The sequence below is a fragment of the Cuculus canorus genome, chromosome 20 (assembly GCF_017976375.1).
Source record: "Cuculus canorus isolate bCucCan1 chromosome 20, bCucCan1.pri, whole genome shotgun sequence".
NCBI classification, from domain to species: Eukaryota; Metazoa; Chordata; class Aves; order Cuculiformes; family Cuculidae; genus Cuculus; species Cuculus canorus.
Window position 1 is genome coordinate 3976756 of NC_071420.1, and position 17820 is coordinate 3994575.

At 42.6% G+C, this 17820-nt stretch overlaps 1 protein-coding gene across 1 annotated transcript in view; it reads right to left on the reverse strand.

Moving 5' to 3' along the window:
- PIGL (phosphatidylinositol glycan anchor biosynthesis class L) overlaps positions 1-15515 on the reverse strand; it is a 70252-nt gene extending 54737 nt beyond the window's left edge. Inside the window, exons 1-2 of the mRNA XM_054084840.1 lie at positions 15383-15515; positions 10736-10835 (exon numbers count right to left, since the gene is read on the reverse strand). Coding sequence (XP_053940815.1) covers positions 10736-10835; positions 15383-15455 — 173 coding nt within the window. The 5' untranslated portion in view covers positions 15456-15515. The remainder of the gene's footprint in view (positions 1-10735; positions 10836-15382) is intronic.
- Between the last annotated feature and the right edge of the window lie 2305 nt (positions 15516-17820).

Genomic DNA, 17820 nt, shown 5'->3' on the forward strand with positions numbered 1-17820 from the left:
ACAAAGTATATTTTTTTAAGTACTTGGTTTTTCATTATTTAGTAAAGTCAAAATAATCTGTAAAGAAAGATAACCTGAATTCTCCAGCACGGGTAATGTCTGCCACAATTTGGTCTTCAACAGGTAGAGGTATAAAGAACACAGACATTTATTCTCAATTGCCCAGGAAAACGATACACTCCAGGGTATGTGGTCAAGAAAGCTTGAAGATGGGAAAAAGATTCTGGGTTATTCAAATCAGTCATGATGGTTCAAAAGTTATAATGGAAAACTCCCCATCTAAAGGACCACAGTGGGATCTCAGCAGTAGCTTCAGAGAAAGCAAGAGAATCACTCCAAATTTACTCTGGCAGGCCCGCGATAAGAATCTGGCCGCATCCAAAGGAAAAAAACCAATGCAACAGGTCATAAGAACAATCATCAGTACATGGGGTGCAAAACCAATGAAGATCTCCGTGATTCTGATGCACTTCAGCAACTAAAAAAGATTCCAGGCCTATTGTTCCTCCTCTCCAAAATACCTTGGACTTCGTTTTGTGTTCCTGAGGCACTCCTGACAGACAGCTCTAAAAACATATCTAACAAACTCACAACTGCCTGAGCTACTTCAGCTAAATATTCTCTTGCATTCAATTTAGGAAAGCCATAATGTATGGAGCGATGTCTGAGGCCTGCTTTCTGGGAAGAGGAAATCGGCCATACACAATGTCAACCGAGTTCATTCCTAAATGCAAACCACATTGGGCTGTTGAGCATGATAATAAAAACCTGCTGACCTAGTTTCCTGCAGAACAAAATCCTCTGTCTTTGTTCCTCCTGTGCCAAACCTAAATCAGATCTCCTTCTTTGGAGAGAGAAATTAACCCTTTGACTAGCAAGGAAAACTTTAATAGTGATTCTTGTTATGGTTGCCCAGGGAAGTGGTGGCTGCCCCAAGCCTGGAGGTGTTCAAGGCCAGACTGGATGGGCCTTGATCATCCTGATCCAGTGGGAGGTGTCCCTGCCCATCACACGGAGGTGGAACAGGATGGGCTTTAAGGTCATTTCCAACTCAAACCATGATTCCATGATTCTATGATGCTTAACACTTACACAGTGTTTCACAGCATGAGAACAGCATGGAAACAGTAACTGGTCCATCCCCACAGATCTGCAAAAAGGCAGGATTATTAGAGAATGAAAATAAAACACAAGGAAGGTCAGAGACTCTAGCAGAGTTCAGCAGAGAACGTAAAATTTCTCTTCCCTCAACAGGATTTTGAAGGGTGAAGCTCCATGCTCCAATTACTTTGCTTGGTAATCCTTCTACATTTGCTCTATGCAAATATAAAACCTTCATTGGTGGCAAAAATACAACAGCACAGCTCAGCCTTTTGAAAAATTGCAACAAACCACTCAAGAAAGGACTATTGTTCTTCCCAAATTTTGCTATGTCAACTTGCAGTTCCATTTCTGGTAGATGAGAGACGATTGTCTTTGCTCCAAGTTATTTGGTGAAAGCATTCACTTTTAATGGCTTCACTTCCTCAGTGATGCAATGTTTCATTTGAAGGGATGCCTGGGGGAACTTCAGAATGGACGCAGAATGCAAAAATAACAGGGCATGTCACAACAAACTCAGCCAAGTAAATACAAATGGGAATTCTCTCGCTGTAGGATGCTTCAAAAGGCGGTCCTGGATCACACTGCTGTGGAGCAGCACCCCGCTGCAGTTAGTGAGAAGCAATTGGGCAGCCTTAGATTCTTGCCCACTAAGAACTCCTTTGCTGGTTCACGCTGATAATGTCAACTGGAGAAGCCTTCAACCATCTGTCAAACAGGGGTTTACTAATGGAAAAAGCAGAGATAACAAATGCCATACCTAACTGCTCTTCTACAATGAGCTGGCCACAGTGTAACCTGTAAGGGGAACTGCCAAGGAAGCTCTGTACTGCAGCCAGAGCGTTCACCATCATCACAAAAAAGAAGACCTCACAGTAAATACAGTTTCATCAAGTGTTGCTCCCTTATGAGCTGAGATCGCTTTGCCTACAGCCAGACTGTAGCCCTGGACCTGAACCCTCTCCATCACCAAACACTCCACTGGCATCTGTCTCACAAGGTGCAGCACCTGAGTTGCTGACCAGCTATGGAACAGAAACCTCTCAAAGGCAACGTCTGAGAGCCTTTGCTACATAAAGCAGCCCACAGTGTGTTTACTAACACACTGAATCAAGAAGGCAATAATAGGTATGCTAGGAGCACCATTTTACCCATGAAGAAGTTAAACTGTCTCTGTCACTGTCAGTCTGCAGGGAAGCTGTTAAGAGAGTACAGGCTTACAGAGCAAAGCCAGAGCTTAATATAGTATACCCTCAGGGAGTGTGAAAGCAAAGAACAAAGACCCTGTACTAGACAGCTCTGCAAAGGTTGCCTTCATTATGTCTGTTCTCTGGATGCAGCATCTCCACAGGTAAACTTCATAAAAACTTCTGCTCCAACTTTGAAATGAGGAAAATAAAAACCTCAGTTGTCACAGACTTACTACTGGTCAGAGTTAGAAATACGATGATGGGGGGAAAAAAGCATCTTATTCATCATATCTGGTCCCTGAGGGGTTATGAGTTGTATATGCTTATTTTATGGACACAAACAAGTTTTAACTTCTATTGTCTTGCAAAGGAAGAGCAGGCTGAATTCAATTCTGGCTCATACATCATCTGCGATTCTAGCCAAATCCCAGCCACACAACTTTTATTACTGGGAGGATGTCAGAGGCAAAAGACACAGCTGGATATTCAGATCCCAGACTGAGTTTTGCTGTGCTGGCAGTCAGACAAACCAGCTTTTGATTTGTATGTAAACAGAGCCAATTTGAACTGGAAGGTCATTAAGAGAAAAGCCATTTTACACAATATCACTGCACAGTTGCTTTTCCAACTTTCCCCGTACGAAATTTTTTTTAAGCAACTTTGCCTTCTCCTGTGGACTCTCAGTGACAATTTCTGGTCCAGCTGAAGTCAATGGCCAACCCCTGCTGATTTTGATGGGACCAGAAGGCAAGCTCTGAGGAAAGAAAAAAATTAAGAAGTCCAAGATTCTACAGCCTATGAAGGTGGTTCTACCACTTATGAAGAAAAATTACTCAAAACATAGGTTGTATAAAAACACAGAATTTGTAAGCCTATATCCTCACAAAAATTCCACCAAGTCTTTACAAAGTCTGCAGTCCAAACATTGTTTTTCCTATGAAAATTAAAATACTTTTATCAACATGAAAGTAACAAATCTCCTTTTATTACTCAGAAGTGATGTCCACAAAGCAAATCTACTTCCTCTGCTCTCTTACTAGACACAGGCATAGGAGACACATTCTCCATTCAATGGGAATTTTGAAAATAAACTGGAGACATTAGAATTACATTGCTGGCATTCAGCAAGATACCATACCATGGCATTTAAAGTGATCCAACAGCCTTTGACACTATGCCTTGTAATTGGAAACATTTTGTCCTTAATGAGTCTAATAAAAGCCTTGCTTCCAAGGCACAGATACTGATTATTCCATACATTTTTTTATTGACCATCTGAACTAGCAAAGCTACATGAAGGGAACAGCCATAAGCCAACAACTAGTTTTACTGTCCTGAGGCCCCTGGCCAAACACAAGCTTCTCGTCCCCCTGAGACCAAGGCAGCCTGGGGGAAGTTATTGCAATTACCTCCAACTGAAGTGTGAGTACAGTTACATACTGACTGCAGGAGCTACCTCATACACCTAGGATCCCAACCTTTAGGAAAAGCAGGAATTAATGTAACTGCACTTCTCTAGACTGAATCCCAACAGAAAGTCTGACCGAGAGAAGCCACAAAACCCCTTCCTCTGTTTTCCAGCACAGTAATTACCTGGCATACAGAAAATGTAAGTCTGTTGCAGATGCAACTGGATGTTTCCAAACCATGTCATAGCCTCAGATCTCACAGCACTCAACATTTTGTACTGTAGCTACAATTAAAATAAGATTATGAGAATACACAAAGAAACCACACAGTTCTTGCAAACAAGGCGCCAACACATTATTGCAAAAAGGCTTTTAAGAGTGTGCCCAGTAGAAACAGGAATATATTTTCCCTGAGTAAGCTGGGAGGAATGCCGAGATTCAAAAGCTTAAGCTGATTTTTTTGTTTTTTCCTCCTCTTTGGTTAACTTACTGCAACTATTTGATGTCACTGTTACTCTTTAAGGAAGAGAGTTGACCATTTTCTCTTCTCTGATAAAAGACTTCAGTCTATCTATAACTAACAATGAGATGTTTGCAGCTGCAGGTTAAAATGAGTGACTAACAGAGCTGTTGCTGGACTATGGAAGCAGGGAACCTTCCAGGGGCAAAGGGGAAACGCCTGTCATTCCCCATTAGTTCCTCAGGGTGTCTGTTGGCAAAACACATTGTATTGTTCCAAAGTGTAACTGGCAAAATAAATAGGTTGTTACAGTTTGTCATGTTTTAAAGGGGACTCTTGGGTGTAACAGCTGAAAATAGCTTTAAAAATGTATTTTTCTATAGCTTACCAGCATTACGAAGAAAGTCCACTCATAATATTTTAATATGAAACCTTGAATGGAATACTGCAAACCAGCAAACCCTTCCTTCTGTGGAAGACAGAGTGGTCTAAGCTACAGAGCTGCTTCAGCCAGCATATCTGTTTGTGTTACCAGGAGATGGCAAAGCTGGGACATGAACCACTCACAAATTCAGGATGGGTCATTGAAGCTCTCTTTGCTCTGAAGAAGACGCCCATCTTTAACATATGGAGGGATTTTTAAAAAACATTACTAAAAGGAGAGGAAACGGTGTTCCTGAAGGCATGAACTAAGAAAGAACAAAAAATATATGACTTCTAGAGGATTTCCCTGTTCTACTGCATTTCCGTCTTCAGCTCTAGCCAGTTTTCCCAGACCCGTGTAACAAAGCTATTACGCACAGCCTTATTTCTTTTCTTGCTATCAGCTTCACAATGTTGATGATTCTTCAGTTGAATCAAACTTCTATCAGCTTTGGGGGATGGCTGGGATCACTATTCTCATGTTTCACGTTTTGAGACCAGTATTTCTTTGTTTTTAAAACAATCTTGAGCATTAAAGGCAGAAATCCCAACGCTTAGTATTTTGATTCCATTTCTATGAAGCCATTTTGTCCTCCAGCAGTACTCCTTCACTCTCCTCTGGCTTTATCCAGAGCCCTTGACTCTTGCTCTTAATTGATCCCTGCTTGGGATTTGACAGGACTCTGTTGATACCTGAAGGAGAATTCTTGAATGTTTTGAAAAGGGCCATTGCTCATTGCTCTGCAGAGGTAATCTAGAGGACGTGGCCCTTTAGCACCGAAAGGATCATTTTCCCTTTCACCACAGACCCTTCTCCCTTTTTGTACAGCAAGGAAGTCAATTACGCTAGAAAGCTGAGAAAGGACCTGGTTCACAAAAGCCTCAGGGGGGAAAAAAGGCAGATTTCCTTATTGAGGAAAATATCTAACTTCAGACAAAATAGTGAAACCTAACCTACTGCAATACAAGCCTTTGTTTCAGAAAGCAGCTTTCCTGGAGGGCAGAGAGACATTGCAATCCCCAGAAGGATTTCCTCTAAAATTATTACATAGAGCAACACTTAAAAAAGCAGAAGCCAGAAGGCAGACTTTGATATAATCCTTTGTATAAAGTGTTCTGTTGTCCTAAAATATCAGCATGAGCTGCCATGTGGTAAACATTTTAGAAAAATGATCTGTTTACTAAGAAATATAAATAAAAATAGGTAGCCAAATACTTCGCTGTCCTCTCAGGAAGAAAACAACTTCAATTTCAAGAATTACACTAAACAGAAGTGAAATTTGGCTACAGCAACTACATAAACTCCAAGATACCCACCTGACTGACAAAGGCTGCACATACAGGTAAAGTGTATCAGTATTCAGGATGACTATGAGTACGTTTGACTGATTCAAAGATGTAGGTTGATGTAGCTTAATACTCATAGAATGAGTGACCAAAACATACTGGAGATCCTCTGGTCCCACGGGTGCCATTCTTTATTAAAGAAAATACTGCAAAAAAAATAGAAACCTTTACAGCATTCCTGGGATAAGTGAGATGAAGAGAATCCCACTGCTAACTACTGAAATAAGCAGCTCTCCTAGAAAAAAGCATGGCAGCAATTTTAATCAGTACATAGACCAGCTCTTTAGAATTAGCAATAAAATAAAATGTCAAACTATGATATCCAGAACATAGAGGGACAAAATGTAACTAATTGCCACAATTATTTCAGCAGAATCAAAACTCCTAAATACTGATCCTAAAATATGAACCATGAGAACAGGGAAAGAGGAAACATCAGGGAGTAACATCAGCTTTCTAATCAGGAACACTAAAGTAAGATAAATACATTTGAAAAAAAATCTCATTCAGCAAGATGACAGAGGTCTGCAAATGAGTGAGTCAGAAATGGGATGAAACCATTGACAGCTTTGCCTCCAGCCCTTACTGAGGCCAGGATTTTCTCTCTGCACTTCTGTGCCCCCAGTTTTCACGCAAGCCTTCTTAACTGCAGTACACATTCCCACTGTATACCCCGCATCTTCAGCCCTTCCTGCACTCAGCACCCTGAATTCAAATCAATAAAGCCATCAACGAACCACTTAAGTACAGCAAATTTGAACTGGATCAATGGGATATACTTCTTAATTGTCTGCGTCTGTTTCTAAATTCTACTAAAAAGTACAAATTTCCAACTACACATTTCATTCTTCAACAGTTCTGAGTGTTTTTATATCTTTCTGATCATAGCCAGGCACATACGCTATTTATTTAAGAGTATTTTTTTCCAATGACCTTACAGACTCACTTCTCTGACATGGGGAGCTCGTGGAAGGAAGTTTGTTGGAAGTTAAACATGAGAAAGTGCAGTAAAGTCAATTTACCTTGTGGAGAAAAAAAAATAACCAAGCCCAACTGCAAAGAGCTATGTGGAAAAAAGAGAATTTGAGGCTCTCTGCAGTCCCATAAAACCCCTGCAGACAGCCCGTGACTCTGCCTGGGCAGATGTCCTCTCTCCTGTGCATTGTCTCATCTGAGCCCTTTTGGACTTTAATGAAATAATAATAATAAAAAAAACGAGTGGAGTGCAATTTCCATGGAAACTTGGAAACAGATGTACCAGTACTTGCAGTTAAGCCTCTGTACTGTGAATGGAAAATTTTCTAGTTTACACAAATCTCAGCTATTATTTTCTTTGCAGTGCAAACTTGGGCCAAATACTTTGTCATATTAAAGATGCAGTCAGTTTTACTTTCCACCCAGTACAACTGTGCACAAAACCTTCAGAAGCTGCAGTAAAATGCCTGATATTTATCTTCCCATGAACCCAAAATAGATACTAGAAAAAAATGAATAATTTGGGTTTCCTTTTTGCTTGTTCTCTTCAGAATGTGAAAATAGCTTAGGAAACATCTCCTGTTCATGTGTAATGTAACAGACTAGTAGACAGCCAGAGCATTGGCAGATGAGCCCAGCGTTAACGTGAGCTTAACTCTTGATATTAGATCAATTAGGTACTAACTCCTGGTTTTCCTGTCATGAGAGAGACTTCTAGCCCAGGAGCATGTACTCACAGATTAATCACTTACAGATCGCCTCGTCAGCTGTAGGTAAATTCCCGCCAAAGTACACTTAGCAGTCCAAAACCATGGCAATGACTTGTGACCCGATAACCTGATAGTCTGTCTTTGCATTACAGGTATCTGAGCACCTGTTTTAGCTATGCTCATTTTACCTTCACTGCAGATATGTAGAACTATGCCAGTCTTTGTGAAAATTAAGCTGGTATCATGGCACGGTAGATTAAAAAAAAAATATCTCCTGTTTACGGCTACAAAAGAAGATTTGAGTTGTCTTTAACTGATGTAACAGACACGGCGACAACATCACACACCTGCTCAAGAATCAGTGCAAAGCAGTTGTCTGACAGGAACTGAGCTAACTAGTCCTGCCCTAGGAATCCTGGCTATACTTGAAAGAGTCATTGTTTAAGGCAAGGGACTGCTTAATAAGTAATTGGTCTTTAACACAGATTTCATCATAGGCTGACTGACTGAAGCTTTCTCTTTATAAGTTCACATGCAGTTCAAAATATCCTGTTGATTTTATACCTGCCTGGCCAAGTGAGATTACAGAGCAAGTCAATCACCTTTCTTTTTACCTGTATTTCTCCTCTTACATCTTCAAAATTTCTCCTCTTTCATCTTCAAAATTCTACTCACTCACATGTAGATCATGCAAAGAAAGAGGAAGCAGCATGACTCAGCTCCACACTACAATGGCTGGAGCAGATCCAGACCTAGCAATCCTTTGGGCTTTCCTTACCAAAATACAAATCTGCAGCTTGGATAACGTAAAGCATCCAGTGTTTGTATAAGAAATGTTAGATGGGCAGCATGCCAGCAGCAGTCCTTAAGCAATGCACTAGTTCTTTACATTGATGGAAAATTATCTTCTGAACAGTTAGGAAGGGAACAAAAAAAAAAGCCAAAAAGCTCTGATCTTAAACAGTACCTACAGAAGACAAAATTCTAAAGATGAACAGCCTCCTGAACTGAATTCTCTAGATGGGAACTGACAAGGAATTCTAGCAGTAGATAAGGTATTCAGTTAGCAAGCTTCACATCATGCCACACTAGCAAATATTTTGCAATATTTTAAATTACAGAGGCAGAGGAAAGCTACTGACCTTAAGGAATCCAAGAACGTTGAGACCGTTTCAAGAACCATGAGCCCCAGTGCTACGTCTAAACCACTGCAAAATGGTACACTAAAAATCAGCTACTTTAAAATTTCAGTGTCATCTAGAAATTATTGCTGATCCTCTACTACTTTGCTAACACCTGGTCCACAAGTATTTTTCATAAAGAGTATCCCCCTGTTAAGTTATTGCAGAGTAAACAGTACACTGCAAACACACTTAACTTCACCGTGAAAATAACCTAAGTGAAACACAGCAAACTTCACTCACTGAATTCACAACAAAAACGAATTGATGGTTATCTCACAGCAATCTAATCTCAGAGATAAAGACCTCAAATCTAAAGCTGTTTCTTAGAACAATGTTTTTTGTCCTAGTCCATGCACAGGAACTCTGGGCAATGGGATGGATCTGTCTTTTCCAGTGCTGCATTCACTGGGGAAATCAGGTATCAGTCATTCTTTATGCAAATATGTCTAATATTCGTAACGGAAGTAAATGAAAAGGCATGAACTAAGCTGCTTCTCTGAAATAGCCCCCACCTTCCTACACAGCAAACTGAAGTGTTACTTACAAAAAGCAGCCCTCTGGACTGTGTACGCGGGGGGGCAACTTAGCAGTGTCAGGAAACTTGCATCACACGCTAACCAACCTCACGTTTTGTTAGAGGACGAGAGGCCATCTGGGCTCAGGGTTAATTTCAAAAGATGGTTCATTGAGCAGATTTTATGCTTAGCAAAGCTTAGCAGCTTTTTCCCTTGTCCCTTCCCAAAATGTTTTGGGCATTGTCATATGATCGTACTACAAAACTTGAAGTTATCCAAAACCAGTTCACGAGAAGAGAACGGAAATATCTCTTCTCGTTCCAAAGGAAAAAAAACAACTCCTGTGCTGTTTTTATAAGTGAGCTGAAAACTTGGAGAGAAACCTAAAGCCAAAATAAGCAAAGAACTCAAGAAGATTCATATTCTGGACTGTGGTTTCTGTTGCCTTAGCTCAAGGGAAAATATGTTCATGGGAAAAAGGCCTGCCTGGAGCCAGACTTTTTTCAACTCTTTCTTTTCTAGTTGGCCAGGCTTTAAATCAATATGTTGCTATTATAGTTATTTCTTCATAAACAAAAATATTCTTTAGGGATTGTATGATGGTTGTTTACAATTGAAATGACCACTTGTTTGCTAGCAATCAGCATCCAGTTCAGCTCCTATCAACCCGAGACAGACAGTGATGGGGCAATTTAAGAGGCCTTTACGATGTCAGTTCTGAGTTTCACTGATTCAGTGTGTTAAATCACCTTCCTAGAAGAGAGTTCCTGAATTAATCCGAAAATAAAAAGTATCAGTTTTATCACCTATCCTCTTACCTACACACAACTCAAGAAAACAACATCACATCTTAGAAAAACAGATATATTGCATGGCTTAATTTGAAAGAACATTACCGCCATGTTATTATGGATTTTCTTTAATACTGCAGTTCACTTTTGTCTTTGTCCAGGTCTAAACCAGATTATAAATATCACAGAATTCCATGCTATCCCTGTAAAGACCAGCCTACAGAGAATCCTACCACAGGCAATTCAGGGAATTTGTAATTGTGTGTATCACACTGCAACAAGTGTAACAAAACGCGATCAGGCTGCCTAAACACACTGTGCCAAACCCCAGCAAGTAGGGCCCTCCTTATTGCAAATGTTGTATGAACAGAGCTTAACCTAAGGATTACAACTGCTATTACACAGTATTGTATAATATATATAGTATAGTATTGTCCACATAGTATAGTATTGTCTTCTGTATTAATTAGAATTATGTTAAGAGTTAACAAAAATACCTAATATGGTCTTTTTTTGAGACTCCTTAAGATTTTTCAGAATGATACGGTAAGCTTTCACTGAACTCTAAAGTGAACTCGACCCCGTATTTAAAACTGCAATGAAATTATGCTGTAAAGGAAAACCAGTTACCTGTGATCAATGACTGTTACATCGGAAGCAGGAATCCCCAGAAGAGAACAGCTCTGTTCCAGTTCTTTCTTACGAATTTCTCCTTGACTGTAATAATTTCCTGAAAACAGCAGACATAGCAACATCACCTTAGTTTAGGTTAGCTTGAATTTCTCTTTTCTTTCTCAAAGTATCAAGTGTGAGCATTACATATTAAATTAAGGGTATCATTTGAGGAACAGACACATTGCAAGACAAACTCCACGGGTTTTACCTAAGCAACTGCTGGTCCAGCTTAGGATAAAATGCTGAGGCAAAGTTCCGCCCACCTTGACCACATTTCTCACGTTTACACACTGAGTGTGGCTTGCAGCCACTCATAAGCCTATTTGGCAGGGCCATGAGAAATCGCCACATCTGATCGCATCAGTGGTCCAAACAGCCCAGTGTCCTCACCCTAAGGGTGACCAAAGTCAAATGCTTCTGCCAAAGACACACAAGATTTTCCAAACAACAATTCTGGAATAACCTGCTTGAGAAACTGCTTCTAACTATCTGTTTGATCAGCAGATGTCTTATTCCTCGAAACACCATGATTTCCCGCTCTTCTGAGTTTTCTGTTTGGGCTTTTTGTTTAATTTTGGCATCTGCCTAATCCACCGCTGAATACCATTCGATTCTTAGCAAGATTTGACACCTCTTTTGGTGAACTCTATAGGCTGACCATGCTTCATGGAGGAGAAAAAGGAACCATCTAATATGTATAGAGTAGGACTAACTGCTTACACACTACCTGACTGGAAGTTACCCATACACCACAAACAAATTGAGCAAGATCTTTTCGCAAACACAGAAGAAAGCACCTTTGCAGTGAGGCACCTAAAAGTTGTTACCGCTGGCAGATTTCCAACTTGTCTCTGTGAAAGAGGTCAGCGGGATCTCAGTCTTGGTTTTTTTGAAAAGAAGTATTCTCAACAAATCAGTAATAATTAATCTCTTCAGGAAGGGCCAAAGAGTGACTCCTCCTTCACTATTAGCCACGCTGTCATGAACCCCCTCCTGGCCTCCAAACAGCGTAAGTCCACAGAGCCCCAATGAACAGCAAATCCAGAGAGCTCAGAACAGAATTGTTGAGGTAACACACAAATCTGTCCCACGGCGTATCCTCTCAGTGATTAAAGTTTATAGTATATTCTGAGCAAAGTCTAATGAGCAGTAATTGTCATATAACACTAGGACATTGCAAGAGAATACAGTGATGGAACTAAAATTATTTGAAGAAATAAGGAATTCCATCATAACAATCTCTGTTTTGAGACAGATTTCTCAGAAGCCTGCATCACTCACAGAGGAAATTTAGGCAGAAACCACTAAGGCAAGATTGCAAAGAACTTATAGAATCAAAAGAAGAGAGAAAACTTAATTTAGATAATGCATTTGGGAAAAGTTATAACAGACCGAGACCAAAAACTCCCAGGGAAATGGGATCCATTATCTTAAAACACTGCCTCCCTCTTCACTGAATTATTTTCTTCTCATCTTACCCTGACATTCTCTTTATTTTTTTCTTGGTATCAGCCATGAACAGTCCATGCAAAGCCCGTCCAGAAGGCATGCAACCCAATTTTAACTTTGAAGTGAAAAATATACAGCTGAACATTAATGCACAATTCAAGCCTGCAGTCAGCTGTCTTGAATTACACTAAAACTTTTTATTGTTGTGGGTGTGAGTCATCTAAATCTAGCATTTCTCTCAAGCAGTGTAGCAATCCGAGCCATCCACAGCAAGCTTTGTAAAATTTTCAAAGAGGGAAAGAGTAACTAGAAAAAAAAGCCCGCCTCTTGCAGACTGTGAATGGTTTTAGGAGGTGATGACAATGATTATCTGTGGGTCTGCTGAGGAACACGTCAGCTTGGCAGTCTGCAGCTCAGATTGTAAATTCCAGCTTCAGCAAAATTAAAATGCACCTTCACTAGATGGAATACAGGAGCACAGGGGGCCTTCTTTTGGACTGATTTTTTGCACAGCCATTAATGACACTAGTGGTTTAAGACAACATGTCTTTTGCTGCAATGCAGTGTAAGCTGACTGCAGGTGATGTTTTATCCAAAAAATACCACTGTTCTCAAAATACCTAACTTCTACTCATCTCAGAGGGGTAGATCCATGTACCATAGTTGGAGAAATGTGTCAGGACACCAGGAACATAAAAATGCTAACAAGATAAAATGGGCAGCTATTGAGAGCAAAGACAGCTGAATAGCTGATGCTGCTGGACCTCATCCATTGAGCTCTCACAATAGAAAGTCAGCTACTACAGAGAGCAAAGCACATTTACACTGAATTAATATTTCAATCTAAGATTACTCAGTGTGCAAAAGGCCAGTTCTTTTTTGCAGTGCTGTAATTCTAATTCATTTCGAAGTCACTTTGACAGACATTTGAAAACTTCAAGCACAACGTTGTCTAAGTAATGATTTTGTCTCGGTGTCACAATTTGCAGAGTCTTTGATTGACTCCGTTGTCATCATCAATCATACAAACAATGAAAGGATGAGCCATCTGAATCACCCAAAAGACTAATAGGAGGCACAGAAAAATCTATTAGCCAAGTGAATGTACTCTCTCCTCTACGGGCTGCTAGTTCCATTATGAAGACATGCAAGAGAGCACACAAAGGCAGCGCAAACACACCGAATGTTTCATGTCACTGAATGAGGAGTAAAGAAAAAAAAAATAACAAAATAAACAAACCCACAACACTTCTTTGAAAAGTTCTCAAATAGCAGAAATGCATTAGGCCTCAAAACTGAAATGGCAGAGTTGCACTTCAGTAATCTCTCCATAGCTGTGAAAAAGCCTAACAGGATCCACAGACCTTTGTCCCTCAGCAAAGACAACTGAAAGCTCTGCACTAACTCTTGAATGGGAGGTACAGAGTGAGCAGTAAAGCTATTGTGCCACTGGACCTCAACAATAGTTTAATCCCCATCTTCTCACCTAGATGGTGTTATGACGGAAAGCTCCGAAAACAAAGAACAGAAGAGTTGGCAGTGAGCTAGCTGGAGCTTTCAAAAACGTAGTTGGCCCTTTTCCCAGATGTCAGTGGCTGTCAGAGTCAGATGTAAATGTTTGTAGCCTAAGACACCCCTCTCAAAAATAAACATAAAAATAAAGATATAACTTCACTATTCACCGCAGGCTCATGAATTCTGAAACAGTAGCATGGTCTGATAGATCAATTAAAATTAAGTTGTTTCTTATGCACAAAACCCCGAATGATGTAATAACTGATTATCAGTGCCGCAAAATAAAAAATGAAGAACGTGAGAGCATCATGTGCTGTATAAATTTTTTGTCCTGTGAAACAGTGGAGCCTGTGAGAATCTTTCCATTCTATTCAGCCCCAGAAAGGGCTCTGTGGGCATACTGCTTACCGTTTTTGATCACTGTGTTTCAAAAAGATGTGAGCTGACTGGAAGAGTCCAAAAGAGAATAATAAGAATAATAAGAATGATCAGAGGTTTAGGAAACACAATCTGTGAGGAAAAACTGCAAGAAGTAGGTTTGTTTAGTCTGGAGAAGATAAAACAGAAGAGACAGATAACAGCCTCAAAATATGTGAGAGGCTGCTACAAAAGGATACTCTGATTTCCATGTCCAGGGCAGAAAGGAAAAATAAACAAACAGGCCTAAATCACACCGATTCAGGAAAAAGTGAGGTGAAGACAAGCTAATGCAGCACTGACAGACCGCACAGGCTGAGGAACATCCCTACAGGCACTGCAGAATGAGCGGGATATGTGAGCAGCAAATGAAGACACGTGGGTGCTGCCTTCAGGTGGACTGATGGACAACATGACCCTGGGATGCTTCAGGCCTGTACTTCCATGACTGGATTGTTACACAACTGTTATTTTCAGATGTGTTACAATGAATGTATCCTTATCACATTAAAACTGGAGCATCCAAGCAAGCCTCTACAAGAGGACAGAATTACAGGGAGATCATGGAATAGTTTGGGTTGGAAGGGACCTTAAAGCCCATCTAGTTCCACCCCCTGCCATAAGCAGGGACACCTCCCACTGGGTCAGGTTGCTCAAAGCCCCATTCAACCTGGCCTTCAGCACCTCCAGGGATGGGGCAGCCACAACTTCATTGGGCAACCTGGGCCTGGGCCTCACCACTCTCATGGCGAAGAAATTCTTCCTTACGTCAAGTCTAAATCTGCCCCTCTCCAGTTCATACCCATCCCCTCTCATCCATTCCCCACAAGCCTTTACGAATAGCCCCTCTCCAGCTATCTTGTAGCCCCTTTCAGTACTGGAAGCTGCTCTAAGGTCTCCTCAGAGCCTTCTCTTCTCCAGGCTGGACAACCCCAGCTCTCTCTGCCTGTCCTTGGATGGGAGGTGCTCCAGCCCTCGGATCATCAGATGAAGGTTCCCTCTAGCTTAAATCAGAGCTATTCTGCTTTTTGTAACTTCTCGTCTCACTTTTGGGCTGCGAGCGCCCATTGCATCACGTATGGCATCACGGTGACGTCACGGCGAGGGGGTGCTTCGAGGCGCTGACGTCACGCATCCCGGCGTCTCCCGTGACGTCACGGGCGGAGAGCCCCTCCCCGTGTGTCTCCCCCCCCTCTCCTCCCCGTCCTCCCCGCCCCTCACCTGCGGAGCAGCACAGCACCGCGGGACGGGCGCCGGCGCTGCCCAAGCGCAGCACGGTGGGGGCGAAAAACATGGCTTCGTCATCGGGGTGCGCCGTCACCAGCAGCGCGCGCACGGCACCGCCCCCCCCCGCGCCCCCGCCGCCACCGCCCCCCCCTCCCGCCGCCGCGAGCCGCCGCCTCACGTAGCGAGCGCCGCCGAGCAGCAGCGCCAGCAGCGCCGCCGCGCCCCAGACCCACGCGCCACACGCCATTCGCCTCCCCCCCCCAACCCAACCACCACACGGGAAACGCGAGTCGCCGCACAAAAGTTCCGGGGTAACAAAGGATCCGCCCCGTCAGCCCCTCCCTTCCCATCCCCACCTTCGGGCCCGCCGGCTCAGCCGCGCCGGGGATGCTCGGGAGGAGGGGCTCACCGGCAGGGGCTCAGCTGCCGTTGTACGGGCCCTGCAGCGCGGATCCCGAAAATGCAAGCAGATCAAGTCTCTTCTGGAGTTTTAGGAAGCAAAAAAACCCTTTACGGCAGGGGGGTTGGAAATAGATGATCTTTAAGGTCCCTCCGAGCCAAATTAATCTATGATTCTATGATTTATCGGGGCTGGGCAACGCGAGGAGCAATCTCCAATCGTGTGCGACCGGGCAAGACCTGGGGTAGAAGAGATTTCCCACTTACATGCATGTGTATAATTTTTCCCAGAAATCTTAGCATATTCTATTTGTCCACGGACTAATTTTGTTGTTATTTTGAACTTCACAATATTCAAATCTCTTGCTAATTTGGAGCCGGCTCTGCCTCACCTTGCATTTGAAACAGGGAGAGACTGCAAACAGGTGATTGCAGAAGAAGACACATCTGTTCAGCACAGATCTCACTGAACACAAGCCATTATCATCTCCAAAGAATGAACAATCTCTGGGAAAACACTGTTTGAAAGAAAACGTGAGATCAGAGGGACATTCTAACTTTCAAAAAATACAATTAGTAAGATGAAACTTCACTCTACTTTAGCTTAAATCAAAAATATTCCACTTTTTTTTGCAATAGTAACTGCTTCTTGTATCAATACATTGAGAAATGATTACTGATTGTGGCAAAAGCCAGGCTCCGCGGTGTGTGGGACTGTTTATCCCTGCGCTGAGGAGGCGGGTGAGGGGAAAGCTCAAAGGCAGAGCAGGAGGAGCTCCTTTACCCACAGGCTCTGTTCCCCACAGGTCTGCCACTATTCCTGTGCCTGCAAGGGGAAAACAGTGTTGGGATGCATCTCAGGAGCAAAGGCAATCCCTCAAGAATGTTGCAGAGAAAAAGGAGACAGGAAATATTAATATAAACATGTAAAAAGGCAATTGGACACACGATGGCTTGGAAACTTTGCTTTTCAAGACAAACGGTGATGTGGAAGTGTATGAGGTCAGCAGGGGCATGTGTGAGCTGGGTGGGGTTAAAGGATGAAACAGGGAGAACGATTCAGAGCTCAGTTCTGAGGAGCGGCTCAGAACTCACAATCCAAGCCTGACTTGTCTTCACAGACTCGGGGACGCTTCAACTCCCAAGTGACCAGAGGTGGTCACCGCTGGGATTTAAGCATCCCAACACTCTGTGCCAGGTCTTTGTTACAAAGCACGGGACAGTGGATCTCTGCTGGGATCACTGCACACTCAGGGCAACACAGGCTCTAGAAGTGACCCTGTCTGCCACAGGGCGAGCCCTTGCTTCATTAGTCTGAATACATCACTGTGTGATCACACATCCCCCATGAGTGGGATATGAATTCTTGTGTTTGATGGAAATCATAACAACGAGATAATTTAATCTTGTCTAGTGTCTTTTGTTTTTCTTTTCCCCCATAGTAAACCTCGTAAGAGACTTTGAGACTTTAAACTTCTCTTACATGTTTCAGAGTCATTCTAGAGGCCAAGGCATGGCACCAGTGACTGTGTGGGAGCCCCCCACGCCTCCACCCCATATTGGTTATTATCAATGGGTATCAGTGTGCCTGGAAAGCAGTGAGGGGGGTGAGGTGGTGTGGGGACACCTCCCTCCCCAGGCCCTGAAGAGCCGCGGGTGTTGAGCCTTGTTTGCCCCAGCCCCTTATCATAGAATCATGGAATGGTTTGGGTTGGAAGGAACCTTAAAGCCCACCCAGTTCCAACTCCCTGCCATGGGCAGGGACACCTTCCACTGGACTAGGAGTTTCAAGTCCCATCCAACCCGGCCTTGAGCACTTCCAGGGACCGGCCAGCCGCCACTGCTCTGGGCAACCTGGGCCAGGGCCTCCTCACCCTCACAGCAAAACATTTCTGCCTAATATCTCATCTCATTGTAAAGAATTTCTTCCTCCTGTCTGATCTAAATCTTTCCCCTTCCAATTTAAAGCCATTCCCCCTCATCCTATCACTCCAGGCCCTTGTAAAAAGCCTCTCACCAGCTTTCCTGGAGCC